The sequence below is a fragment of the Sus scrofa genome, chromosome 4, assembly GCF_000003025.6.
Source record: "Sus scrofa isolate TJ Tabasco breed Duroc chromosome 4, Sscrofa11.1, whole genome shotgun sequence".
Classification (NCBI taxonomy): domain Eukaryota; kingdom Metazoa; phylum Chordata; class Mammalia; order Artiodactyla; family Suidae; genus Sus; species Sus scrofa.
Genome location: NC_010446.5, coordinates 14681639 through 14709413, shown reverse-complemented (window position 1 = coordinate 14709413; position 27775 = coordinate 14681639). Strand labels below are relative to the sequence as shown.

Genomic DNA, 27775 nt, shown 5'->3' with positions numbered 1-27775 from the left:
AAGCAATCTTGAGAAAGTAGAACAAAGCTGGCAGAGTTCCCGTTGTGGCTCAGCAGTAACAAACCTGACTAGTATCCATGAGGATGTGGCTTCCATCTCTTGCCTCGCTCAGGTGGATTAACGATCCAGTGTTGCCATGAGCTGTGGTGTAGGTCAAAGGCATGGTTGCGGCTAGTGGCTGCAGTTTCGATTTAACCCCTAGCCTGGGATCTTCCATATGCTGTGGGTACAGCCCTAACAACAACAACAAAAAGCTGGCAGTATCATGCTCCCAGACCAGATCTGAAACTATACTACAAAGCTATAGTAATCAAAACAGAATGGTACAGGCACATAGATCAGTGAAACAGAATAGAGTCCAGAAAAAAATGCCTGCTTATGTGGTCAATTAATCTATGATAAAGGATTCAAGGATAATAATATACAAGAGGGAAAAGACAGTCTTTTTGATAAATGGTGTTGGGAAAGCAGGACTGCTACATGCAAAAGAATGAAACTGGATATCTTTGTTACAACATATGCAAACAACAACAACAAACAAAAAAAACCCAAAACAGAGTAAAGACTTAAACATATGACCTGAAACCATAAAACTCTATGAAGGAAACCTAGGCAGTAATCTCTTTGACATTGTCTTAATGTTTCTTTAAAATATGTTCCCTCAAGCAAGGGCCACAAAAATAAAAATAAACAAATGGAACTAAATCAAACTAAAAAGCATTTGCATATAAAAGGAAACCACCACCATTAACAACAAAAAAGACAAACTCTTGAATGGGAGAAGATATTTGCAAATGATATATTCGATAAGGGGTTTATATCCAAAATACACAGAGCTAACACTTCTCAACATCAAAATGAAACAAACAAGATTTTAAGAAATGGACAGAGGGAGTTCCCGTCGTGGCGCAGTGGTTAGCGAATCCCACTAAGAACCATGAGGTTGCGGGTTCGATCCCTGGCCTTGCTCAGTGGGTTAAGGATCCGGCGTTGCAGTGAGCTGTGGTGTAGGTCACAGACGTGGCTCAGATCTGGCGTTGCTGTGGCTCTGGCGTAGGCCATCGGCAACAGCTCGGATTAGACCCCTAGCCTGGGAACCTCCACATGCCGCAGGAGCGGCCCAAGAAATGGCAAAAAGACAAAAAAAAAAAAAAAAAAAAGGGACAGAGGACATGAATAGACATTTTCCAAAGACACATACAGATGGCCAGCAGGCATGTGAAAAGATGCCCAGCATCACTAATCTTCAGGGAAACGCAAATCAAAACCACAATAAGATATCCCCTCACACTGGTGAGAATGGCTATCATAAAAAAGACAAGAGACAAGTGTTGAAGATATGGAGAAAAGGGAACACAAGTTGATATTGCCACTATGGAAAATAGTATGGAGGTTCTCTGTAAACTGCTATGCTATCCAGAAATTCCATGCCCATGTATTTAGCCAAAGAAAATAAAAACACTTTCTTCAGGTTTTTTTTTTTTTTTTTTTTTTTTTTTTTTTTTTTTTGCCTGAACAGGAGAAGTGCTTCAACCTTTCTTGAAGTCATTTTGGTTTTCATGATCAAAGAGATTGCTCAGAAGCTGGGCACATCTGTGCAGGAGATCAAGAGGTTCCTCAAGTCCTTGGAATTGTTGCAAACGGCAAGTTTTTTCTTTTTTTTAAATGAGTAATATTTATTACATATACTATATAATAGTTATATATCATATATACTATATAAACTATATATATATGTATATACACCACATCTTCTTTACCCATTCATCTGTCAGCAGCCACTTAGGTTGCTCCCATATCTTGGCTATTGTAAATAGTGCTGCAGTGAACACAGGGGTACGTATACCTTTTCATTTAGTGTTTATATGCCATTTATATACCATTTTAATTAGTGTTTTCATTTTCCAGATGGATCTGGAGGCTATTATGTTAAGTGAAATACAGGCAGATCTCATTTTATTGTGCTTTGCTCTGTTGCATTTCACAGATAACTACATTTTTTACTAATTGAATGTCGAATGTTTGCAGTCATCTCTGATGAACATATTTATGATGTTTGATGTTACTACTACAAAGAGACTGCAACTCGCTGAAGGCTTAGATAATGGTTAGCCTTTTTAGCAATGAGGTCTTTTTAAATTAAAATATGTATTTTTTAAGACTTAATGCTATTACACACCTAATGGACTAGAGTATAGAGTAAATATAACTTTTATATGCACTGGGAAACCAAAGAATTCCTGTGTCTTCTTTTATTGTGGCATTTGCTTTATTGGCGGTCTGGAGCTGAACCCACAGTATCTCTAGGGAATGGTTGTAAGTCAGAAAGAGGAAAACAAATACTGTATGATTTCAGTTACATGTAAACTCTAACAAACAAAACATAAACAGACTCAGAGAGAAAGATTTGGTGGTTGCAGGGCATGGGGAGCTGGGAGGCAGATGAAATAGGTGAAGGAGATTAAGAGGTACTGACTTCCAGGTATGAAATAATTAAGTCATGGGGATGCAAGACAAAGCACAGGGAATATAGTTCAATAATATTGCAGGAGTTCCCATTGTGGCTCAGCAGGTTAAGGACTTGATGTTGTCTCTGTGAGGAGGCAGGTTCGAGCTCTAGTCCTGCTAGTGGGTTAGGGATCTAGCATTGCCATAAGCTGTGGCATAGGTCGCTGATGTGGTTCAGATCCAGTGTTTCCATGGCTGTGGTGTAGGCCCCAGTTGCAGCTCCCATTCGACCCCTAGCTCAGGAACTTCCACATGCTGCAAGTGTGGCTATAAAAAGAAAAAAAAAAATATTGTACCTTGTATGGTGACAGATAATAATGACTTACTACGGTGACCATTTCATAGTTATAAAATATCAACTCATTTGATTGTACAACTGAAACTAACATTATATGTGAATTAGAATTCAATAATAAAAAAAGAACTGCTTGGGGTTTTTTTCCCTTATGTAGTCCTAGGCAAAATTCCAGTAGATGTCACTAGAAGCTGCTCTAAGAACTAAGGAGTTGCCCAAAGCCTGGAAGTATCAAGAGGAAGAGTGGTTGAGGAAAGAACTGGCTAGATTAGTTTGATACTTACTGCCACCTGATTCAGAGAATGAAGTGCACCCCAAATCTAAGAGACCAGAGTAAATTCAGGTTTGGCAAATGGATGAGGATCCCATTGTTTCTAAAATTGATATTGAGAGTTCTGGTGCCCCACGGAAGCTGAGAATTGCAGAGCGCGACCACTGGAATTCGTGAGGCAGAGACGCAATGTTCCAGAGGGAGGGCCTCGCGCCCAAACTGGACCCTGAGGAGATGAAACGGAAGATGCGTGAGGATGTGATCTCCTCCATAGGGAACTTCCTCATCTATGTGGCCCTGCTGCAAGTCACTCCTTTTATCTTAAAGAAATTGGACAGCAGGAGTTCCCGTCGTGGCGCAGTGGTTAACAATCCGACTAGGAACCATGAGGTTGCAGCTTCGATCCTTGGTCTTGCTCAGTGGGTTAAGGATCCAGCGTTGCCATGAGCTGTGGTGTCGGTTGCAGACGGGGCTCAGACCTGGCGTTGCTGTGGCTCTGGCATAGGCCGGTGGCTACAGCTCTGATTCTGCCCCTAGCTGGGAACCTCCATATGCCGCAGGAGTGGCCCAAGAAATGGCAAAAAGACAAAAAAAAAAAAAAGAAATTGGACAGCAAATGAAGAGTGGGCATCACGTGTGAACGCATGATATGAAGAGCCTGGTTACCGTTTCTACTCCTGTCTGCAAATGAATAAGCCTGGAAAGATCTAAGAGACTCTTTGAAGGGACATAAATTCTGCTTGTTAGGAACGAGTTTGGCTTTGGTAACTGACCTTTATAGCTGAAAGATAAAGCTATTTGGGAATTATGAAAAGATGTTTTGTGGTCATAGCACACCCTTTTTGCCTGTGATAATCAGCCTTCGTGAATGTTGATATAATTGTAAATGATGTCATTCTCCATTTTCTAGCAAGTATTAATTATAAGGGAATTATATCTGCAAAAAATAAAATAAAATAAAATTGATATTAGGACAAAGCAGAATGGAGGCTTATGAAGATATTAAGCAGAAGAATCAGAAGAATAGAATCCTCATCTTTTCCATCCTGCCATCAGCCATTCAGCGAAACACTTGCATTGTCACCTGCAAGCACTAGTGTTTTCACTTTTGAGTTTTTTTTAATTATTGTTGATTTACAATGTCATGATAGTTTCTGCTGTACAACAAAGTAGTTCAGTTATACACACATCTTTTTTTCCAGGTTCTTTTCCCACGGCATTTATTACAGAATATTGAGTAGTTCCCTGTGCTATACAGCAGGTCCCCGTTGGTCATCCAGTCCATATTCAATAGCGTGCATATGCCAGTTCCAACCCTCTAATCCATTAGTGTTTTTCTAAGAGGAAAATACAAACACACGGGTGGGAAAAAGGAGAAAATAAATGTAAGGTGCGGTCATTGCCATTAACAGTTAGAGGTTATGCCTGGTTACTTCTACCGTTCAAACGTCAGCTTAAAAGTAACTTCCTCTGTTAGACCTTCCTTGACCCCTAGGCTTATTTTCTATCTTACCCTCCAGAACATGTACTTGCCTTTTGGGGACACATATGACATCTTTAATTACCTGTTGCTGTTGTCTTCTTCACTAAACCCCAAACTCTGAAGTGACAGGTACTGAATCCGCTCTGTGTTTACTCCCCACACTAACCACAGTGCCTGACACAAAGTGGACACTGATATTTATAACATTGCATTGTATTGATGTATACTCTAATTATGGCTTTATGAGTGGTGTTCAAGGGGAAAAAGAAAATGAAAACAAAGTTCCAAATGAATATCATTGGCTCCATCCCTTGCAACTAGAATCTGCAAAAGATACCTAGGAGCTGAGAGGATTTGTAATAATTAAATGAGCGGTGTTAAGTCTTTTGGGACGAGGTGAATGGTGAGTGTTGGGGACGTGGCTCGGATCGTCAGTGTTGAAAAATGAGACACATGAACACAGGGAGATCTCGACAAGGCTCTTTACTTCTGCAGAAGGGCGCAGGTGCTCAAAAAGTGCGTGCAAAGAAGAAAAGACCCTCCTATTTATTCCTAATGTGGGTGATGTACCTGTCCCCTTCCCATTGGTCAGGTCAAGGCGCACATTCTTCCTGGTTGGCTAACTGAAACAAATTGTTGCTGGGAAAAGAGGGAAAGAGGAAGTGGGTCGCAGGGGGCAGTTCAGCCCAAAACTGGAGCAAAATGGAGTAACCAAGATTTCCTTTTAGGAAAGACATTATGTTACTTTCCACATGAGCATGAAAAGTTTTGATCAAATGTGTTTCTAATCACAACATCAGTGAAAAGAAAATTGCTCAGTTTGGTAACCCCCCACCAAAAAGAATAAAATGAAGAAAGGAAAAGTTGTATTTGATACCTTGAAAAATGCTTATTATCTACCAGCTGCTGAGTATACAACTGTGAATAAGACATACTCCTTGCTTTAAGAGCTGACTCAGTAAAGGTATATATAAGTGGGTAATTGTAATACAAATTGGGGACTGCTATGACAAAGTGGTGGAGTTATGAAAACTTGAAGAGAAAGAGATGATAATTAAGCTGTGTCTTGGAGAATGGACAGAAGAAAGAAGGGAAAGGTTTTCCTGCATTGAGAACAGCACTTGAATTGAGAATTTCCTGCATTGAGAATAGCACTTGAAAAGGCACAAGTTTAAGCCGGTCGGGCCAAATGACCACAAGAGAGACTACAGAATGATTAAGCAATGGAATGAAGAGCAAATGTGCCTTTTGTTTGTTTTAAATGTTAACTGGATATTTATTTATTTTTTAGGGCCGCACATGTGGCATATGGAGATTCCTGGGCTAGGGGAGTTGAATCAGAGCTACAGCTGCCAGCCTACGCCACAGCCACAGCAATGCAGGATCCAAGCTGCCTGCGACCTACACCACAGCTCAGGGCAACGCTGGATCCTTAACCAAATCTTTACTTTAAATAAAGGAGAAAAAAAAATGCATTCTTATTAGATTTCCTGGGCTTGGATTCAGTCTCTGCTACTGTGATTATTACTGTACCTGTTTCCTTGTCTGTAAAATGGGGCTAAAAAGAGTACCTGCCTGCTAGTGTGCTTGTGAGGATAAAATTAGCTAATATATGAAAAAAAAATTGGAATGCTGCCCATACCATAAAGCTGACATCTCTTGTCATGATTATGAAGGTATAATTTCTTTCTGCCAGTAAGTGGGTGATTTTGTGTCCTATTTCATTGCCTTTGCTTCGAGTTTGAGTGACAAATTTTTGTTTTCGAATGAGTGCAGCCAGGCCAAGATTCAGACATACTGAAATTATGGTTATGTAGCATTTAATTTGGTTCAGAAAGAACAGGCATGGAGTACCCTGGTGGTGCACTGGGTTAAGGATCTAGCGTTGTTACTGCCGTGGCTTGGGTTTGATCCCTGGCCCCAGAACTTCTGCATGCCTCGGTGAGGCTAAACAGACAGTACAGGCATTCAGAACGTGCCCAATGCTAGATATCACAAGTTCTCTTTTTGCCACAAATTCAGAAGTGGATCTTGGATGGTGAACACATGAAGAAAAGGCTTTTCAGAAGATGAAAAGTTTATCTACTTAATAATAAGAAAAAAAAATCCTCTTATGATAATCTCTAGTACAGGGTAATCAAGTAACAATCATTCTGGGAGTTCCTGTCGTGGGGCAGTGGTTAATGAATCCGACTAGGAACCATGAGGTTGCAGGTTCAATCCCTGGCCTTGCTCAGTCAGTTGGGTATCCGGTGTTGCCGTAAGCTGTGGTGCAGGTTGAAGATGTGGCTCAGATCCTGCGTTGCTGTGGCTCTGGTGTAGGCCAGTGGCTACGGCTCCAACTGGACCCCTAGCCTGGGAATCTCCATTTGTTGCAGGAGCGGCCCTAGAAAAGGCAAAAAGACAAAAAAAAAAAAAAAAAAAAAAAAGTAACAATCATTCTGGTGATAATGTATTCTTTTCTATAAGAGTCAGCTGACCCAGCCTTCTGCCGTTTTAGCATATAGGAACTCACAGATACCAACAAGCAGTTTATTGAAGAATTATCTTCAGAAAGTCTATTTCCCACACATTAAATTGATTTCCTTTTCTTGAGTTGTTTTCAATGTAGATTTCAAACAGCTGAATTTGCTGATACCCATGAGAAATGTTGTCAGGGAAAGAACCAAAGTCTTGGTTTTATAATGGAAGAAAGTTTAAAGCAGCTATTGATAATTAAGAGTATTGTGGGAACACATGATTTGGAGACCAGGAGTTTAACTTTTGGTTGTATCACTTATAAGCTGTGATTTGGCCAAGACATCTAACCTCTTTAAGTTTCATATTTGTTGGAGTTCCTGTCGTGGCACAGTGGTTAATGAATCTGACTAGGAACCTTGAGGTTGTGGGTTCGATCCCTGACCTTGCTCAGTGGGTTAAGGATCCGGCGTTGCCGTGAGCTATGGTGTAGGTTGCAGACACGGCTCAGATCCCGTGTTCCTGTGGCCAGCAGCTATAGCTCCAATTAGACCCCTAGCCTGGGAATCTCCATATACCATGGGAGCAGCCCTAGAAAAGGCAAAAAGAAAAAAGAGTTTCATATTTGTTATTTTGAAAATTAAGGTGGTTTTGAGTATGAATGATGCCTGTAAAAGTGTTTTGACACAATTATTTCATTAGCAGATAAAACAATATTGGGGGTGAAAAATGATAACAAGTGTCACCCTTCCATAAACTCAAGAAACTCTCTGGTACAGGAGTGCAAGGAACTTTAGATTTCATGAAGACATTGTTAACTCTCCCTCCAGAAGTTGCCTGACTTTTGACTTGTCCAAGGTCATTAAGCTGGTTGTGGCAGCCAGAATCTAGGTCTCCTGATTCCAATCACCTGGTCTTCCCACTACACCATTGTCGTTCATCATTCATTCATTTAATCCTTATGGAGGATGAATTAAATACAGAACGTTGTGCTAGATGCTGTGGGTGACTGATTTATCAGACACAGATCCTTCTCTGGCAGAACATAGGAACCAGTGGAGTAATAACCATTAATGTTTAGTCAGAGATTGGGACAGTAAGGTATGAATAAATTACTATGTGACTTGGTAGGAGTCAATGGAGACTTGGTAGAAGAGGTGACAATTCAGCTGTGCTCCAAATGGCAGAAGGGATTCGTACATTAGTCTTAGAGTTTCAAATAGGCAGGCCAGGGTTACAATAAGGTAGCAAAGGCACGGGTCTTAGGCCTCAATAAATTTTAGGACGGTTCATCTTTTCGTAATAAGGAGGATCCACCTCTCACCCTGAGACTCTTACACACTTTTACTGTTTCTTCTGGAATGCTTGTCCTGGAGCAATTCATGTAACTTGCTCAGAGGCAAGCATATGCAGCATATGGAGGTTCCCAGGCTAGGGGTCAAATCAGAGTTACAGGTGCCAGATCTTAGATTGGTTTCCACTGAGTCACGACAGGAAATACCTACCCAGGGCACTTATGACACACCTCGGTTTAGTTTACTTCTTTGCTCTGCACCCCTCTCCCCATTTCTGATCTTGAGAGAACAGAGGCTAATGCATCAGTGGACCTCTAGCCCTAGCACATTAACACGTTCACAGATGCCTGACAATTTGGGGTGATTTAAGCGAACACCTGGCACATCCTCTCCTTTCTTTCTCCGGCAAACACCCGCCTACTCCTTCTTCCAGATTCAGCTTGAATGTCATCTTATCCACGCACCTGTAGCTCCTTCTACCATCACCTATACACAGCTGGCACAGGACAGAAAGGCTGGCCTACTTCATCTCTGTGAAACCTGGGCTGGCACGTAGTAAGCGGTCCACAAAACCTCGCGGAATGAATGGAGATGTTTAGACAGAGGGTGGCGGACCTCCCGGCAGGGGTTTCCTCGGAACCACCTCCACCTCCCAGCGGCTGGGGCCACGAGACTCGGGGTATAACCTACTCCACTCCCACTCCCTCCGGAGCCAGCCATGCACCTTACCACCCTCCCACTCGGACAGCAGGATCCATTCGCACGCCTTCCCACCTCACACCACGCAACGTAGTTCTAGCGCCTGTCCGGCATCACAGCGGGGGCCGTGCCGCCTGCGATTGGCCAAACGCGGCATAGCGCCATCTCGGCCTACCGCGAGGTGCGCGTCCTCATTGGCTGGCCACAGCGATGGGCGGTGACGGTGGGCGGGGCCCCCTCCGGTCCCTAGCCAGGGCGGAGCCCAGCCGCCTCTAAGGCGCTCTGAGTCCGGTAACCATCAAGGGCACCAGGCGGTTATTCTGGTTACCGCTGGGGCGCAGCGCTGGGAGGACAGCTGCGGTCCGCGAGGGATGCTGGTGAGGAGGCCGTGGGGGGCCGCCGCCGCCTTTTGAGGGGAGCGCTCTGGAAACTGCCGTTCGGCGGCTGGAAGGTTCCGGGGCTGGTGGAGGTCTCGAGGTGGGGGCTGCGCTTCCCAGCGCCGGAGCTGCAGTCTCGAGTCCGAGGTCGTCTTTGGTGGGAGAAAGCAGACCTGCGGTTCCCCCGAGCTTGGCGGTCCCAGGGAAGAGAGGTACTCACTCCGCGCCGCCGGCAGCCCTCGCGCTTTCCGCCCAGGCTGGACCGTCGCTGTCGGAGGTGGCGCGGCCGCGTTTTTCCCAGCGCAAGATACTTGTCACCCTGTTCCTCTTCTGAAAGGGCATCTGCTGCTGGTGGGAGAGAAGAGCAATTTTACAGCACGAAAGGCCACCGTCAAAATTTAGGACCTCATCCACAGTAACCCCTAGGGCCCGCCTCCCTCCTCAAAAAAAAGAAGAAAAAAAAAAAGTAAACACACGGATTGCTTAAAAGAGGAGAGCCTGATCGGGAGCTGTTGGAGCAGCTGATTTTTAAATACAGCTTTTTAAATCCGGGACAACTTACTCCTCTTCAAGTACTTTTTACTTTTTTAATGATTTTGTAAATTAGTCTGATTTGAATTGTAATCCTGTGACTGTGTTTATTGGACTTTGGCCGGTTCCCCGCGCTTTTTTTGGACAACACATTTTGGGGAGAACATCTAAGCACCAAAACTTTAACCAGGAAAAAAAAAAAAGAGGATCTCACCGTTGACCCGGTGTCACCGAAGAAGCCTTTAAACCATGTGGACCTTTCTCGGCATTGCCACCTTCACTTATTTTTATAAGAAATGCGGGGACTTCGTCTCTCTGGCCAACAAGGAGCTCTTGCTGGGCGTGCTGGTATTCCTGTCGCTGGGGCTGGTGCTGTCCTACCGCTGTCGCTACCGGAATGGGGCCCTCCTCGGGCGCCAGCAGAGCGGCTCCCAGTTCGCCGTCTTCTCGGATATTCTGTCAGCCTTGCCTTTAATTGGCTTCTTCTGGGCCAAATCCCCCACTGGTTCAGAAAAGAAAGAGCAGCTTGGGTCTAGGAGGGTAGGTTGAATTCAGAGTGGGCGAATGGGTGAGGGTCTAATGTTAAAATCCGGATCGGGGTCGCTCAAATGTAAATATTGCAATTTAAAGGGCGAAAGGCAGTCGGTTAGATACTCTGGTGTGATTTCTTATATACAGTTGGGTTTTAAGCTCTTGACTGTTCCTTGGCGACATCTTTGATGCTCTTTGGCTTGATTGAAAACCTTTGTTTCATTTAGCAGTTGGTGGAGCCCATGCTAAATGAAATCGATTTGATTATGGATGTTGATTTGATTATGAGAGGTGAAAGGAAATATTTGAATCCCTAGGAAATCCCTAGATAAGGAAATGTTGGAATCTCTAGAGCAGAATCACTTTCTGTGATTGGAGAAGAAAAAAGTTTGTTTTATTATCCTTGGGTAAGGATTGCATTGTGAGTGACTAGTTGATGTTTGCAGTTCAGTCCAGTTCCTAAATCAAAGGCCGGTCTTTTTTTTTTTTCACCAGCGGCATATGGAGGTTCCCAGGCTAGGGGTCTAATCAGAGCTGTAGCCACCAGCCTACACCACAGCCACCGCAACGCGGGATCCTGCGACCTACACCACAGCTCACAGCAACGCCGGATCCCTAACCCACTGAGCAAGGCCAGGGATCGAACCCACACCTCACAGTTCCTAGTCGGATTCGTTAACCACTGTGCCGCAACGGGAACTCCAGGCCGGTCTTTAAATACGGGTGAAGTTATTATGATCAGTTGCAACCGGAGCAGAGGCGGGCAATAGGGGGAGAAGGGAGGGGTGAGGTCACTGAGGCCAGGAAATTTAGGGCCTGTTGGCCGTGGCTATTTAGACTTTTTCCTAAGAGGCTGGGAGTAATAATATTTGATTTTTACTTTTTATTTTACTTTATTTTGTCTCTTTGCCACTTTTAGGGCTGCTCCCGTGGCATATGGAGGTTCCCAGGCTCGGGGTCTAATCGGAACTGTAGCCTCCGGCCTACACCACAACCACAGCAACGCCGGATCCGAGCCGCATCTGCAGCCTACACCACAGCTCACGGCAATGCCGGATCCTTAACCCACTGAGCAAGGTCAGGGACCAAACCCGTAACCTCATGGTTCCTAGTCAGATTCGTTAACCACTGAGCCACATCAGGAACTCCTGGTTTTTACTTATTTATTTATTTATATTTTATTTTTATTTTTTTCCTTGTTTTATTATTTTAATTTTTTCCCACTGTACAGCATGGAGACCAAGTTATCTTACATGTATACATTTTTTTCCCCCACCCTTTGTTCTGTTGCAATACAAGTATCTAGACATAGTTCTCCATGCTGCTCAGCAGGATCTCCTTGTAAATCCACCCCAAGTTGTATCTAATAACCCCAAGCTCCTGATCCCTCCCATTCCCTCCCTCTCTCCCCTGGCAGCCACAAGTCTATTCTCCAAGTCCATGATTTTCTTTTCTGTGGAAAAGTTCATTTGTGCTGGATATTAGATTCCAGTTATAAGTAATATCATATGGTATTTGTCTTTGTCTTTCTGACTCATTTCACTCAGTATGAGAGTCTCTAGTTCCTTCCATGTTGCTGCAAATGGCATTATGTCGTTCTTTTTTATGGCTGAGTAGTATTCCATTGTGTATATATACCACTTCTTCCGAATCCAGTCATCTGTTGATGGACATTTGGGTTGTTTCCATGTCCTGGCTATTGTGAATAGTGCTGCAATGAACATGCGGGTGCATGTGTCTCTTTTAAGTAGAGTTTTGTCCGGATAGATGCCCAAGAGTGGGATTGCGGAGTCATATGGAAGTTCTATGTATAGATTTCTAAGGTATCTCCAAACTGTTCTCCATAGTGGCTGTACCAGTTGACATTCCCACCAGCAGTGCAGGAGGGTTCCCTTTTCTCCACAGCCCCTCCAGCACTTGTTATTTGTGGATTTATTAATGATGGCCATTCTGACTGGTGTGAGGTGGTATCTCATGGTAGTTTTGATTTGCATTTCTCTTATAATCAGTGATGTTGAGCATTTTTTCATGTGCCTGTGACCATCTGTGTATCTTCCTTAGAGAACAGTGATTTTTACTTTTAAAAAAAATTTTTTTAAAGTTTTATTGAAGTAGAATTGACTTACAATGTCGTGCCATTTCTATTGTACAGCAAAGTGACCCAGTCATACATATAATATACATTCCCTTTCTTATGCCATCTTCCACCATGACTTTTACTTTTTTTTTTTTTTTTTTTGTCTTTTGTTGTTGTTGTTGCTATTTCTTGGGCCGCTCCCTCGGCATATGGAGGTTCCCAGGCTAGGGGTTGAATCGGAGCTGTAGCTGCCGGCCTACACCAGAGCCACAGCAATGCAGGATCCGAGCCACGTCTGTGCAACCTACACCACAGCTCACGGCAACGCCGGATTGTTAACCCACTGAGCAAGGGCAGGGACCGAACCCGCAACCTCATGGTTCCTAGTCGGATTCGTTAACCACTGCGCCACGATGGGAACTCCGACTTTTACTTTTTTAAAGAGAGCATTCCAGTTGCTGCGTGCAGAATGGATTGAAGTACAAGAGAGGAAGCAGGAGTATGGGTAAGGGACTACAGCAGGAGGCCAAGTAAGGGACAGTGGTGACAGTGTGGCCTGCAACGTAATTCACTCTTTGAGGGTTCTGGATCCACAGGCTTTGTCTATATCTGCCATACGGATTAGCATGGTTTTCAGAAGAGAGGGCTTGATGTCAAAGTTTTTGCTTCACTAGTTCTGGGCTGTGAGATCTTTGGCAAATTGCTTAGTTTCTGTAAGGATCAGTTACCTCTTCTAGTAGATGGGCACGGACTAGCCTTGCTGGTAGTTAGGGAACTGAATGATTTAATGTCTGCAAAATGCCTGCTTCATGACTGTCTAATAAATAGTGGCTATTAATATTACTCTAAAGGTAGTCGCCATCTGTCAGGAAGCTTTGGAGTAGTGTTGAATTCAGGGGTAGGGTGGGTGTGGGTTGGAAGAACGGGGAAGGAGGAAGAGGGAATCTTTGGTTTTCAATTTGAAATATTTGGTGGTGTTGCCTGAGATAGTGTCCCTCAGGGTCGCTGAGCACTAGCCCAGGTGGCTGGAATGCCACTACGTTGAGTAGAGAAGTTTGGGAGTAGCAAATTGGATTACCAGCAGTCAGTATAGGCTCTGCTTTGTGAATGCCTCTGCTTATTTCCTAAATACCCGGGATTCATAGACTGTTGAGCACCAAGTTCCCGTTAGCTCTTCATCTTCTGGTCAGGCTCTGAAAGATGTAACTTGCTCCAGAGTTCCCTTTCCAGGATGGTGCATGTGTGTATTCAGCAAAAATTAGGAAGAAAAATGAATAAAAAGTGGCTAAGATGACAAAAAGGGCGTACCTTTTTTTTTTTTTTTTTTTTTTTTTAGGGCCGCACCCGCAGCATATGGAGGTTCCCAGGCTAGGGGTCAGAATTGGAGCTGCAGCTGCCTGGCTACACCACAGCCACAGCAACACCAGATCTGAGCCATGTCTGCAACCTACACCACAGCTCACAGCAATGCTGGATCCTTAACCCACTGAGCGAGGCCAGGGATCGAACCCCAAATCTCATGGTTCCTAGTCGGATTCATTTCTGCTGAGCCACGACGGGAACTCCCAACAGGGGCTTATCTTGCACCCAGGACAATAATTAAATATAGTCCATTCTGGCCATTAAGGAATACTGTTAGAGGGAGTTCCCTAGTGGTCTAGTGTTAGGACTTGGCGCTTCCACAGCTGTGGCCTGGGTTCAATCCTTGGTCTGAGAACTGAGATCCTACATCAAGCTGTTGCATGTTGTGGCAAAAAAAAAAAAAAAAAAAAAAAAAAAGAAAGAAAGAAAAGAAAAAAATATTGTTAGGAAGAGTAGAATCTATTGTTAAAAGGTAATTTCTCTAGGAGAAATAAGAAGCAGAATGGACCTGGCTCCAATCCGTTATGCAATCTGGATGTATCTTAGATTCCACAGAGAATTAAGATTCTAAGGATTTTAGATTTTATCTCCTGCCTTTTTGCCTGAAGTCTTTTATTAAAACTCCTTCATGAGTTCCTGGCACAGTGGAAACAATCTGACTAGGAGCCATGAGGTTACAGGTTCGATTCCTGGCCTCGCTCAGGGGACTAAGGATCCGGTGTGGCTGTGTCCAGCAGTGAGTTCCCATTCGACCCTAGCCTAGGACCTCCACATGCCATGGATGTGGCCCTAAAAAAGCAAAAAAACAAAACAAACAAACCAAAAACGAAGAAACCCCTTCAGAATAGCATTTAGTCCTATCTTAATCATTAAGGTCAGAGAACCAAAGGAAGATGGTTTGTTACAATTCATATTTGTGAATCCACATACCAAGAAAAAAATTCTTATTACAGCATTGAATTATTCCTAAAAAAAATCCTAGGCACTGTTATTCCCAATGGGCAGAAAATCTCTCTAAACCGGGCTTTTTCATTGTCTTATAATCAAAGTTAAGGTTTTTACTCTCAGCTCAACTGGTGAGAAGTTTAATGTTTGTCCTTATTCCTCAACTGGAGGACCACTTGTTTGACCGGCTCTCTTAAGTGTATCTGGATGGGGGGAAAAGGGAAGGGATGAGTGAAATGTGTCCTTAGGTGTTAACAACCAAAATTGTGAACAGGTAGAATTCCCAAGGAACAGAATGAGTTATTCTTCTGGTATTTTAATTTAAATCTCAACTAATAGGTCAATAGCCAGGATTTGACAGTCTTTTTGTTATTATAACAGTGATTTTAGATTAAGAGAGATTTTTCAGATGAAAATCAAGAGGGAGAAAATAGAGGTGAATAGAGGAAATATCTAAAAGGTGCTGAATAGTTTGCAACGTGAAGTCCTATCAGAAGTTATACGTGATTTGCATCCAATAGATGCTCATTATGTAGTTGAAGGCTTGAGTAATGATAGAATGTTCCCTGTAAGTCCTTGAAGCCCCTCGTAAACATTTTTTTGTATTTGGCCTACTGTGGATTTCTAAATACATCTGGATGATTATTTAATTATTTAATTTTATTGGGATATTATTATACATTTTTGTTGTACCAATATTTTGATATCATTTTTTTTTTTTAATATATGATCTGGATTTAAAAACGTAAAAGTTCAGGGAGTTCTCTGGTGGTCCTAGCAGTTAAGGATCCAGCATTGTCACTGCTGTGGCACAGGTTCAATTCCTGGCCCAGGAACTTCTGCATGCGCAGCCAAAAAACAAAAAGAAACAAACAAAAATCTAACAGTTCATCTGGTTCGATAATGTTTAGGGTGTTTTTTTTTTTTTTTGGTCTTTTTGCCTTTTCTAGGGCCGCTTCCCTTGGCATATGGAGATTCCCAGCTAGGGGTCGAATTGGAGCTGTAGCCACCGGCCTATGCCACAGTCACAGCAATGTGGGATCCAAGCCACATCTGCGACCTACACCACAGCTCATGGCAATGCCGGATCCTTAACCCACTGAGCAAGGCCAGGGATCGAACCCACAACCTCATGGTTCCTAGTCGGATTCGTTAACCATTGTGCCATGACGGGAACTCCTAGGGTGTAGTTTTTAACCTAAGATGTAAAGTCCAGTTTGTCTATATGGTAGTATGATTTAGATTACAGATATGGCTACATAATTCACCTTTTTTTTTTTTTTTTTTTTTAACAGGGCAAAAAGGGATCCAATATTTCAGAAACAACCTTAGTAGGAGCAGCTGCCTCTCCATTGATATCTTCTCAGAATGATCCAGAAATTATCATCGTGGGATCTGGTGTACTTGGCTCTGCTTTGGCGGCGGTGCTGTCCAGAGATGGGAGAAAGGTGACAGTAATTGAGAGAGATTTAAAAGAGCCTGACAGGATACTCGGAGAATATTTGCAGCCAGGCGGTTGTCATGTCCTTAAAGACCTTGGTCTTGAAGGTAAGTTTCTGGTGATTCTTAGGAGTCGCATGGTGTAAGCAAACACTCTACACTTTAGACTGTCCTATAACTGGTAAAGGGTTATTCCATTTTATTTTCATATATAAAAGTTACTGTACTCCCTTACCGACAAATTTGCATGCAAATGAGAGCAAAAGAGGAAATAAGCATTTAGTAGCATGAGGAGATAAGAAGTAACCTTAGTGAGATATTATGAAGTGGCTAAGAAGTTCTAATGGTTAGAGTTAAAGACTGGGGAGTTCTGTTGTGGCACAGTGGAAACGAATCAGACTAGGAACCATGAGGTTGCAGGTTCGATCCCTGGCCTCGTCAGTGGGTTGGGGATCCAGTGTTGCTGTGAGCCCTGGTGTAGGCCAGCAGCTGTAGCTCCAATTTGACCCCTAGCTTGGGAACCTCCATATGCCATAGGTGCAGCCCCAAAAAACAAAAAAAAAAAAAGTTCAAGATTGGAAGACTAGAGTGAGGGCATGGAATTACTGAAAGGTGAAGGGAACTGTCATTTGTAGAGTGCATAGGGTATACCTGTTATAGAGCCTCTTATTTAAGCTTCATTCACCCCTTAAACCAATGCTTTTTAAGTTCTCCTGATTTAGGAGATACCTGTTTGCTGTATGCTTTGTATGAAGTGCTTTGTACTGGGTACCAAGGATGTAGTGGTTGAGTAAGACAGATCAACTGTCTACTCTTCAGGATCAGAGTACCAAATAGGCCCAGGCTATGGTTGAGAAGGAGATTGCTTGGCATGTGGGGGGGCAGTACGGTGTAGTTATTAACCACCATTGATCTGGCACTAGATTGCCTTGGTTTGAATAGCAGCTCAGGCAGTTGAAAAGCTGTATGACCTTGGCTAAGTTACTGCACCTCCTGTGTACTAATGTCCTCATCTGTGAAATGGGCACATTTAGAATCCTTGTCTTGTAGGTTATTAAGAGGTTTAATTGAATTCATAAACTTGAAGCACTCAGAATAGTTCCTGGTATGTAGCAAGTACTATGTAAATGTTTGCTATTTTATTCAACAAACTGAAGAGACCAGTGGAGCCAGGAAGTATTGGGCAATGGGCAAAGGAGAGTGGCTTGGGATGAGGACTGGAGAGGTAGGCAGCTGCCAGATCATGCAGGGCTTTATAGGCAGTGGAGCAGGAACATGGCAGGCCCTGTTTATGCTTCTGTAAAGGCGTCCAACCTTGGACTGCTGCTCACAACGACAGACACAGTTTACATCCTGACTCAGTACCTACCTACATACATCTTTTTTTTTTCTTCAATTTTTAAAGAAGAATTTTTTCAGAGCAGTTCATAGTTTTTAGAACAGTTTATAGTTCATAGCAAAATTGAGGGAGAAGACATTTGTGCCGTATGTTCCCACTTAACGTGCCCCCGCACCCAGAATTGTGCATTTAATACAGTTGATGAAATTCCACTGACACATTATAATCACCCAAAGTCCAGAGTTTACATTACAGCTAACTCGTGGTGGTGTACATTCTGTGGGTTTGGACAAACGTATAATGATGTCTTCATCATTATGGTGTCACGCACAGTATTTTTCACTGCTCTATAGATGCTGCTACTCTGTCTGTCTATCCCTTCTTCCTCCCTCTTACTGAATTTATGTTACTTTTTAAAGACTTGTCATGATTTTGCCCAAGTATACAATTCACAACTCGAAATTCAGTTCACCATTTACCATTGAGTCATACCCTGCAGCTCGTAGAATGCTATTTTAAAAGAGTACTCGGATAGTGTGTGGTGAATAGACTCAGACTGTGGTGGTGGGGTAATAAGAGTCAATGCAAGAAGTCTAGTGGGAGCTCATTACTAAGTCCAAATGACAGATGGTGGTGGTTTGATGGTAGCAGAGGATATGAAGGGAAGTAGACAGTTCATGACAAAATTAAGGGGCAGGAATTGCATGACTTACTGTAGGATTGGTGTGAGGTATGAGGAAGAGGGGGTATTAAGAAAGATTCCTAGGTTTGATTTGAATACTGGTAGATGATGGTACCATTTGCTGATAAGAAGACCTAGAGAGAATCAGGCACTGGGGGAAGCCAAGGGCACCTATTGATACCCAAGTGCAGATGTTACATGAATCCAGAGCGCAGTGGGTGGTTTGAGCTGGCTGGAGTAGACGTTTCAGAGATGTCAGCATATCTGTAGGACTTACAAGCCACAGCAGTGATTGAGACCATCTAAGGACAGCATGCAGGGAGGAAGGAGAAGACAGAATAAACCAAGTCCTGGGAAAATGATCTTTAAAGACTGAGTAGAAGAGAATCCTGCCAGAAAGACTAAGGAGCTGGCAGAATGGCTTGAAGAGAGCCCGGAGGGCTTGATGTCCTTAAACCAAGAGAGGAAACTGTTTCTAGTAGGAGGAGGTGGGTATGTATCACGAAGGGAACTAAGTCCTGGTTTGCTAATGGAGGATTAAGGCAGGAGTGTAGAGAAAGGGCCACTGGATTTGGCCATTTGGAGGTTGCTTGAGACATTGACAAGATGTTTTGGTGGAGTTTCAGAGATGAAACAGAGTGGGAGAGTTAATAAAAATTGAGACTAGAAAACTACTCTTGGAGTTCCCGTCATGGCTCAGTGGTTAACGAATCTGACTGGGAACCATGAGGTTGCGGGTTCGATCCCTGGCCTAGCTCAGTGGGTTAAGGATCCGGCGTTGCTGTGGCTGTGGTGTAGGCCGGTGGCTGTAGCTCCGATTGAACCTCCATATGGTGCTGGTGTGGCCCTAGGAAAGACAAAAAAAGACCAAAAAAAAAAAAAAAGGAAATTATTCTTGAGTTTTTCTCTAACAGAAAACAGAAGTAGAGGAGAGGTGAAATGTAGCTGTGAGGGTAAAGGAGGGGTCTGTTAGTACTGGATAGAGCATGTTTGTGTGTCCATGGAGATGATAAAGTGGAGAGGGAGACACTGATGGTTCAAGAGAGGAAGACGACTAAAGGGGTGACATTCATTCTTCATTTATCGAATACTGATTAAGCATTGACCATATGTAGGTACTGTTCTAGGTGCCCAGGCTACAGTAGTGAACAAAACATCGATTCCAGCCCTCATGGAGCATACATTTTAGTTGCTAGTATAGAGAATGGTGATAAAAGATAGGAAATAAATCTAGAGCATATATTATAATTTTAAGGGCTTTAGAGAGGAATCAGAAAAGGGATATTGGGAGTTGAAGGGAAGTGTAATTTTACATAATGCATTGGGGGAAGGGAAAGCCTCATTGAGAAGGTAATGTTTGAGTAAAGAACTCTGCAGGAGGTGAGGGAGTAGACTCAGGGCTATCTGGAAGGAGGGATTTTTCCAGGCAGAGAGAGTATCAAAGGGAAAAGCCTGGTGGGTGGAGTGAGCCTGGCCTCTTTGCGAGCCAGCAAGGAAGGAGTATTGACTGGAGTTGTGCGGATCAGAGGAAAGGTCAGATGGGGAAAGGGGGCTGGATTCCATTGTGGCCACTATACTGATTTGCCTTGTACTCCAAAGGGAAGCGGTTGGAGAATTCGAAGGAGTTATTAAATTTCACATTTTAGAAGTACGATTAGAAATATTATTTTATTTTATTTTATTTTTTTATGGCTGTAACTGCGCATATGGAAGTTTTGGGGCCAGGGTTTGATCCCAGTTGCAGCTGCAACTAAAGCACAGCTATAGCAATGCTGGATCCTTGAACCCACTGCACTGAGACGGGGGTTGAACCTGTGCTCCTCAGCGACCTGAGCCGCTGCAGTCGGATTCTTAACCCACCATACCACAGGGGAAACTCCTAGGAATATTATTTTGAAGTATTCTTGTTATTGTGTAGAAAAAGGAATAGATTGCAAAATGCAAGTCAGCAGGGAAACCTGTTGGGAGGCTATTGCAGTGTCACTGAGAATTGACTAGAAACAGGATCAGAGCAATAGAGAGAAGGAAGTGGTCACATTCTGGGAACATTTTTGGAAGGAAGGGGCAGTGGGATCTGCTGATGGATCAGATAGAGGAGTCAGAGTATCTCAATGAGACTAGAAGACATTACCAAGAGGTCCAGGATGACTCTGTACTCTGATGTATAGAGGTCAGTAAGATGGGCAGGAGCGAAAAAAGAGGACTGAGAAGGAGCTGGTGCAGGCCCTGGACCCAGGTGGAGAGAGTGCATTGTGAGCGGAGGTCCCACCTCTGTCCTTGTAAGTTCCCTAACCGCCACCTTCCACGAGAGGTTCACTTGAGGCAGATGTGACAATATCCTGAGATGGGATTTTGTTACCTTTATAGTTGAACATCAGGCAACCAGGAATGCCTTAGACTAGTGACTAGACTTAGAATCATTTAGCCTCAGGGGCCCCAAGGTTGTGGCAACAAGCCTGATGGATTCTTGTGTGTAGTTCAAGCAAAAAAATGAGGAGAGCTGCTGAGGCATTTCAGCCAGTCTATGAGTCATGCTTACCTTTGTCATGGTAAGAGTCCTTTTTAACATTCATCGTGTGATCAATTTCCCCTCAGGTATGATGTGATGTGGATAATAGAAGCCCTTGAAATATTTTTTGGGGTGCAGATTTTTTTTTGTTCTTGTCTTTTTGCCATATCTTGGGCCACTCCCACGGCATATGGAGGCTCCCAGGCTAGGGGTCCAGTTGGAGCTATAGCCACCAGGCGTATGCCAGAGCCACAGCAACATGGGATCCGAGCCGCATCTGCAACCTACACCACAGCTCATGGCAATGCCAGATCCTTAACTCACTGAGCAAGGCCAGAGATTGAACCCACAACCCCCTAGCCTGGGAATCTCCATATGCCATGGGTGCAGACCTAAAAAAAGGACACACACACAACAGGCATATCAGAAAACTGATTTATTTTGATTTTAGCATAGAATTGTGATAAAATTGTTCATTACAAAATTTTGCCTTCATCAGAAATGAGTTTTTAATTTTCAATTTTTTTGTCTTTTTAGGGCAGTACCCATGGCATATAGAAGTTTCCAGGTTAGGGGTCTAATCAGAGCCGCAGCTGCCGGTCTACACCGCACCTTAGCTCACGGCAACGCCAGATCCTTAATCTACTGAGTGGGGCCAGGGATTGAATCTGCATTCTCATGGATACTAGTCGGGTTCGTTACTGCTGAGCCACAACAGGAACTCCAGAAATGAAGTTATTTTAATATATTGTACTTTAATGTATTTAAATATATATTATGTGACTATTTTAATATATATGCTAAAGTCCACTTTTTCACATAACAGAAGCATATTTCCAATACTGTTGGCAGTTCTTTATAATTTTAAGGCTATACATAGTCTTTTTTCAATTGATACTTAATAATGTACTTTACCTAACTTAGATTACTATGTAGATTATTTACAGGTATTCCTTATTAGAGGTTTAGCCGAAAATACGGCCTCTGTACACCTGCACTAATTAAATCTTGGAGACAGAGTTTTGAGGAAGAGAAAGAACAGCTTTACTGTTCTGCCAGGCAAAGGAGAACACAGCAGGCTAATGCCTCAAGACTCAAAACAATGTCCTGTACAGGTTTAGCTCGAAAGACAGGGTTATTTTGATTAAGGTGTCTGTATTATTCCTCAAACATAGATCATTTCAGAGTCATCAAGGCCAGTACCAGTGTATCTGGTGATGTCTTCTGGTTGCTTTCTTTTTAGTCTTTTTTGTCTTTTTAGGGCCGCTCCTGTGGCATATGGAGGTTCCCAGGCTGGGGTCTAATCGGAGCTGTAGCTGCCGGCCTACACCACAGCTCACAGCCAGATCCTTAACCCACTGAGAGAGGCCAGGGATCAAACCCGCAACCTCATGGTTCCTAGTCGGATTTCTTTCCGCTACACCACAATGGAAACGCCTATTTATTTATTTTTTATAGAATTTCTATAGGGCAGAAGCTGTTTTATTCTGATAAGTATATACCATTTCTTTTTGAATCTTAGTAAGTGCTTTCATTTTTCTTTTTTTATTTTTTCTATTGTAGTCGACTGACAGTGTTCTGTCATTTTCTACTGTACAGCAAAGTGATATATAGGTATATGTGTGTGTGTGTGTGTGTGTGTGTATGTGTGTGTGTGTGTTCTTTTTCTCACATTATCCTCTGTCATGTTCCATCCCAAGTGACTAGATATAGTTCCCTGTGCTATACAGCAGGATCTCATTGCCTGTCCATTCCAAATGCAATAGTTTACATCTACTAACCCCAGACTCCCAGTCCATCCCCTTCTTCCCCCTTGACAACCACAAGTCTGTTCTCCAAGTCTATGAGTTTCTTTTCTGTGGAAAGGTTCATTTGTGCCATATATTAGATTCCAGATATAAAACGATACCATATGGTATTTCTCTTTCTGACTTACTTCACTTAGTATGAGAGTCTCTAGTTCCCATCCGTGTTGCTGCAAATGGCATTATTTTATGGCTGAGTAGTATTCCATTGTGTATATATTCCACATCTTCTTAATCTCTTCATCTTTCAGTGGACATTTAGGTTGTTTCCATGTCTTGGCTATTGTGAATAGCCCTGCAATGAACATATGGGTGCATGTGTCTTTTTCAAGGAAAAGTGTTTGTCTGGATATATGCCCAAAAGTGGGACCGCTGGGTTGTATGGTAGTTCTATATTTAGTTTTCTGAGGAACCTCCGTACTGTTTTCCATACTGTTTGTACCAATTTACACTCCCAGCAACAGTGCAGGAGGGTTCCCTTTTCTCCACATCCTTAACCCACTGAGTTCGGTTAGGGATTGAACCTGCAACCTCATGGTTCCTAGTCGGATTCATTTCCTTTGCGCCATAACAGGAACTCCTGATTTTTTTTTTTTTAAATCATGTTTTGAACATTTTCCCTATGTTCGGTGTTTCTATATTGCTTAGTATGCATCATCCATATACTTATTAAGGCCTTAATATTTTTTCCTATGAATTTTAATGAGTAAATTTTATATATAAATATTAATCTTTGTGACCTTATGTATTTGGTAAGACTATCCAGAAGCATTAAGATTTCTGAAATAGTTATATTAATGTTCAGTTCTCCAAATGGTATAGCTTCATGAAAACAAACTCATTTTTGATGCATCCTTGTCCTCTGGTGCCTAGTATACATCTGGGCATGTTAATTTTTTTTTGAACCGAATTGTTTTGCAGATACAATGGAAGGTATTGATGCCCAGGTTGTAGATGGCTACATCATTCATGATCAGGAAAGCAAATCAGAGGTTCAGATTCCTTTCCCTCTATCAGAAAACAATCACGTGCAGAGTGGAAGAGCTTTCCGTCATGGAAGATTCATCATGGGTCTCCGGAAGGCAGCTATGGCAGAGCCCAAGTAAGACCACAGTTCCAAACACGCGATGTTAGAGAAACACGTTTAAACTTGGCCTTGGTACAAACACTCTTTTACAGATTTCCATAAGCCTGTGGGTATGGGCTAGAACACAGACACTAAAATAAACCTAAGCTAAAAGAATGTTAGATCTTCAAGGCCTTTGTTAAGATCATATAATTTTCCTTTGAATGAGTGGAACTCTTGAGGAGTCCCTTTGACTAAATAAACGGTGTGATTTTTATGTTTGGAATTTAGAGGGTATAGTTGTTGTAATTAAGGTTTAGTCCATATGTGCCCACCTGGGAGTTGGGGTTTGTGGATATGGTACCTCCTATTAAAAGCTGGGACAGGAGTTCCCTTGTGGTGCAGTGGGTTAAGTAGGATCCAGTGTTGTTACTGCAGCAGCTTGGGTTGCTGCCATGGTGAAGGTTTAATTTCTGCCTGTGGAACTTGCACATGCTGTGGACATGGCCAAAAAAAAAAAAAAAAAAAAGTTCAGGACAGGGAACTTGAAGAGAAAATCCCCTGTTCCATTCATACAAAGGACCTAGTTCGACAGGACTGGCTTCTTCTCTCTTTTTTTAATTGATCTATAGTTGATGTATGATGTTTTACAAGGCAAAGGTGTACAGCACAGTGATTCACAATTTTTAAAGGTTTTTTTTTTTGTCTTTTTGCCTTTTCTAGTGCCGAACCCATGGCACATGGAGGTTCCCAGGCTAGGGGGTCTAATCAGAGCTGTAGCTGCTGACCTACACCACAGCCACAGCAACTCAGGATCTGAGCCATGTCTGCGACCTATGCCACAGCTCACGGCAACACCGGATCCTTAACCCACTGAGCAAGGCCAGGGATCAAACCTGCAACCTCATGGTTCCCAGTCGGATTCATTCACCACTGAGCCACGACAGGAACTCCTTCAAGGGCTTTTTATTTTTTATTTTATCTTTTTTTTTGTCTTTTTGCCTTTTCTAGGGCTCCTCCTGCAGCATATGGAGATTCCCAGGCTAGGGGTCTAACTGGAGCTGTAGCCACCGGCCTACACCACAGCCACAGCAACATGGGATCCGAGCCACGTCTGCGACCTACACCACAGCTCATGGCAATGCCGGATCCTTAACCCACTGAGCGAGGCCATGGATCGAATCCGCAACCTCATGGTTCCTAGTTGGATTCGTTAACCACTGAGCCACAACGGGAACTCCATGGGCTTTTTAATTATTAACTTATATTTGCCCCATACACTATAACTGAGGAAGTTTTTTTTTTTTTTTTTTTTTTTTTTTTTTTCTATTTCTTGGGCTGCTCCCGCGGCATATGGAGGCTAGAGGTTGACTTGGAGCTGTAGCCATTAGCCTACACCAGAGCCACAGCAACACGGGATCCGAGCCGCGTCTGCAATCTACACCACAGCTCACGGCAATGCCGGATCGTTAACCCACTGAGCAAGGGCAGGGACCAAACCCGCAACCTCATGGTTCCTAGTCAGATTCGTTAACCACTGAGCCACGAAGGGAACTCTGAACTGAGGAAGTTTTAAACATGAGAGCCCTCATGTCACTGGCAAAGCAAGTGAAGGGGTCAGTGGGTTGTTCTTAGAACTGAAAGAATTTGCTATCTATGGAAGCAGAATAGATCATTGTAGAGAAATGGAAAAATATTCAAAAATATAGAGAAGATTATAAAATTATCCATGATCCTCTAACTAGAAGTAACTACTCTGAGTAGTTGGTGGATAAACTCGAGTCTGGGTATGAATTTGTGTGGGTATGTAATATTTTTCTGCATGTATTTTATTTTTTTAAATGCTTTGTAAAATGATGACATTAGTAATACGCATTCAATTTAAAGAAATTAGATGGAGTTCCCATCGTGGCTCAGCAGAAACGAATCTGACTAGCATCCATGAAGATTCAGTTTCAATCCCTAGCCTCGCTCAGTGGGTTAAGGATCCGGCGTTGCTGTGAGCTGTGGTGGTCGCAGACGCGGCTCAGATCCTGTGAAGCTGTGGCATAGGCTGGCGGCTACAGCTCTGATTCCACCCCTAGCCTGAGAACTTCCATATGCCATTGAGGGCGGCCCCAAAAAACAAAGCAAAACAAAAACGAAAAAAAGAAATTGGAAAATTAAGAGCACAGAGAATTCTAAAACCCATTGATGAATTTGCTCTATGCCACGCCAAACCTTTCTCTGTGTACATTTTGTGCACACCCGTGTAATTTACATGGATAAATTAGAGATAAGGAAAAAGGGATTATTTTCATTCCTTGTATAAATTGCTCCATTGTGCTGCAGAGAAATTGTTTCTGTTTATCTTTTAGTGCAAAGTTTATTGAGGGCACTGTGCTGCAGTTATTAGAAGAAGAGGATGTCGTTTTGGGGGTTCAGTACAGGGATAAGGAAACCGGAGACATCAAGGTGAGATGTGTCAAATATTAGCTCTTCCTAAGAGGTTTTTTTTTTTCCTTTTCCTCCTACTCCTTTAAAAAAGTGGGCTCACCAATTTATTATTCTTCAAATGGACTCGGATCTCTCCAAGCCCTCTGTACCAGACTGCAGCACATTGCTCCCTAGAGCACCTCAGGGTGCTGTACCAATGAAACTTGGTATTTAATACTGTTCATGATACTAACAATATTAAAAACTGAAATAAGAAATGGACCCTAGGAGTTCCCTTCATGGCTCAGTGGTAATGAACCTGACTAGTATCCATGAGGACTCGGGTTCGATCCCTGGCCTTGCTCAGTGGGTTAAGGATCCAGCTGTGGTGTAGGTCACAGACCTGGATCCCACATGGCTGTGGCTGCGGCATAGGCTGGCAGCAGTAGCTCAGATTTGACCTCTAGCTTGGAAACTTCCATATGCCGCAGGTGCAGCCCTAAAAAAACAAAAAATAAAAAAGAAATATACCCTAGCAGAGAAGCAGAGGGGAGCTGGAAGGTGAAAAAACAAAGGATTCAGCATAAAAGAAATAATTAGGAGAAAATAAATTACTGTTTAAATAAGAAAGGCAAAAGCAAGAGAATCTCTGGAGAAGTAGCAGAATAAAATAGTTTCCAGCGTTGGCTCTTGTTGGTTTAGTAGGAGAAGAGAAAAATCAAGGGCTTATCTGCTGATTCTCCCTGGCTGCTGCCCCACAGGGTTACCACCTCCTAGAAATTGTACTCTGATGGAGGCGATTGCAAGGTAATATCAGTAATTCCTCCACATGTTCTAAGCCCTAGCCACTGACTGAACGCACTGTTTGAGGTTAGAAAATTCTCAAATAAAAGAATGTGGTTGGTCTTTGGAGTTTGTAATGAGATTCAGTCTTCTGTGAGCTGTGTCCGTCAAAGTGGCTTAATCCCAGATGGCTTGGATGGTAGGGTCTTGAGGGGGGATGATCCTTCAATAGCATTATCTTCAAATCCTCTCTGTAATGTCCGATGATTATGTATTTAACTTTGTTTACGTACCTTTTAAAAAATGGTCGAATCCCAGATGGTTTGGATGGTAGAGTCTTGAGGGAGGGTGATCCCCTAATGGTCTTGCATTAACTTGAGCTCACATAACAGCTCCTTCAATAGCATTATCTTCACATCTCTCTGTAATGTCCAATTATATATTTAACTTTACGTACATTTTAAAAAATGGTCTTTTCACTGTGTATTTTTAACCATTTAGTTGACTATCCTTTATTTTTGTTGTAGGAACTCCATGCTCCATTGACTATTGTCGCAGATGGACTTTTTTCCAAATTCAGGAAAAACCTGATCTCCAATAAAGTTTCTGTTTCCTCTCATTTTGTTGGCTTTCTTATGGAGGTACTGTAGGAGTGCAATTGTAGAAAATTAAAAGCAATCTGAAATTTGGAAATTATTAAAATTTTTTTTTATTTGTTTTTCTAGAATGCACCACAGTTTAAAGCAAATCATGCTGAACTTGTTTTAGCTAATCCGAGTCCAGTTCTCATCTACCAGATTTCACCTAGTGAAACTCGAGTACTTGTTGACATCCGAGGAGAAATGCCAAGGAATTTAAGAGAATACATGATTGAAAACATTTACCCACAACTACCTGGTAAGAAA

General features: G+C 42.8%; 1 protein-coding gene across 2 annotated transcripts in view; it reads left to right on the top strand.

Annotated features, from left to right (window-relative positions):
* SQLE (squalene epoxidase) overlaps positions 9262 to 27775 on the top strand; it is a 30364-nt gene continuing 11850 nt past the window's right edge. Inside the window, exons 1-6 of one of the 2 annotated variants that reach the window (XM_005662853.3) lie at positions 9262 to 10456; positions 16127 to 16379; positions 23528 to 23708; positions 26030 to 26126; positions 27398 to 27511; positions 27596 to 27767. In XM_005662853.3, coding sequence (XP_005662910.1) covers positions 10166 to 10456; positions 16127 to 16379; positions 23528 to 23708; positions 26030 to 26126; positions 27398 to 27511; positions 27596 to 27767 — 1108 coding nt within the window. In that variant the 5' untranslated portion in view covers positions 9262 to 10165. 2 annotated transcript variants of the gene reach the window in all.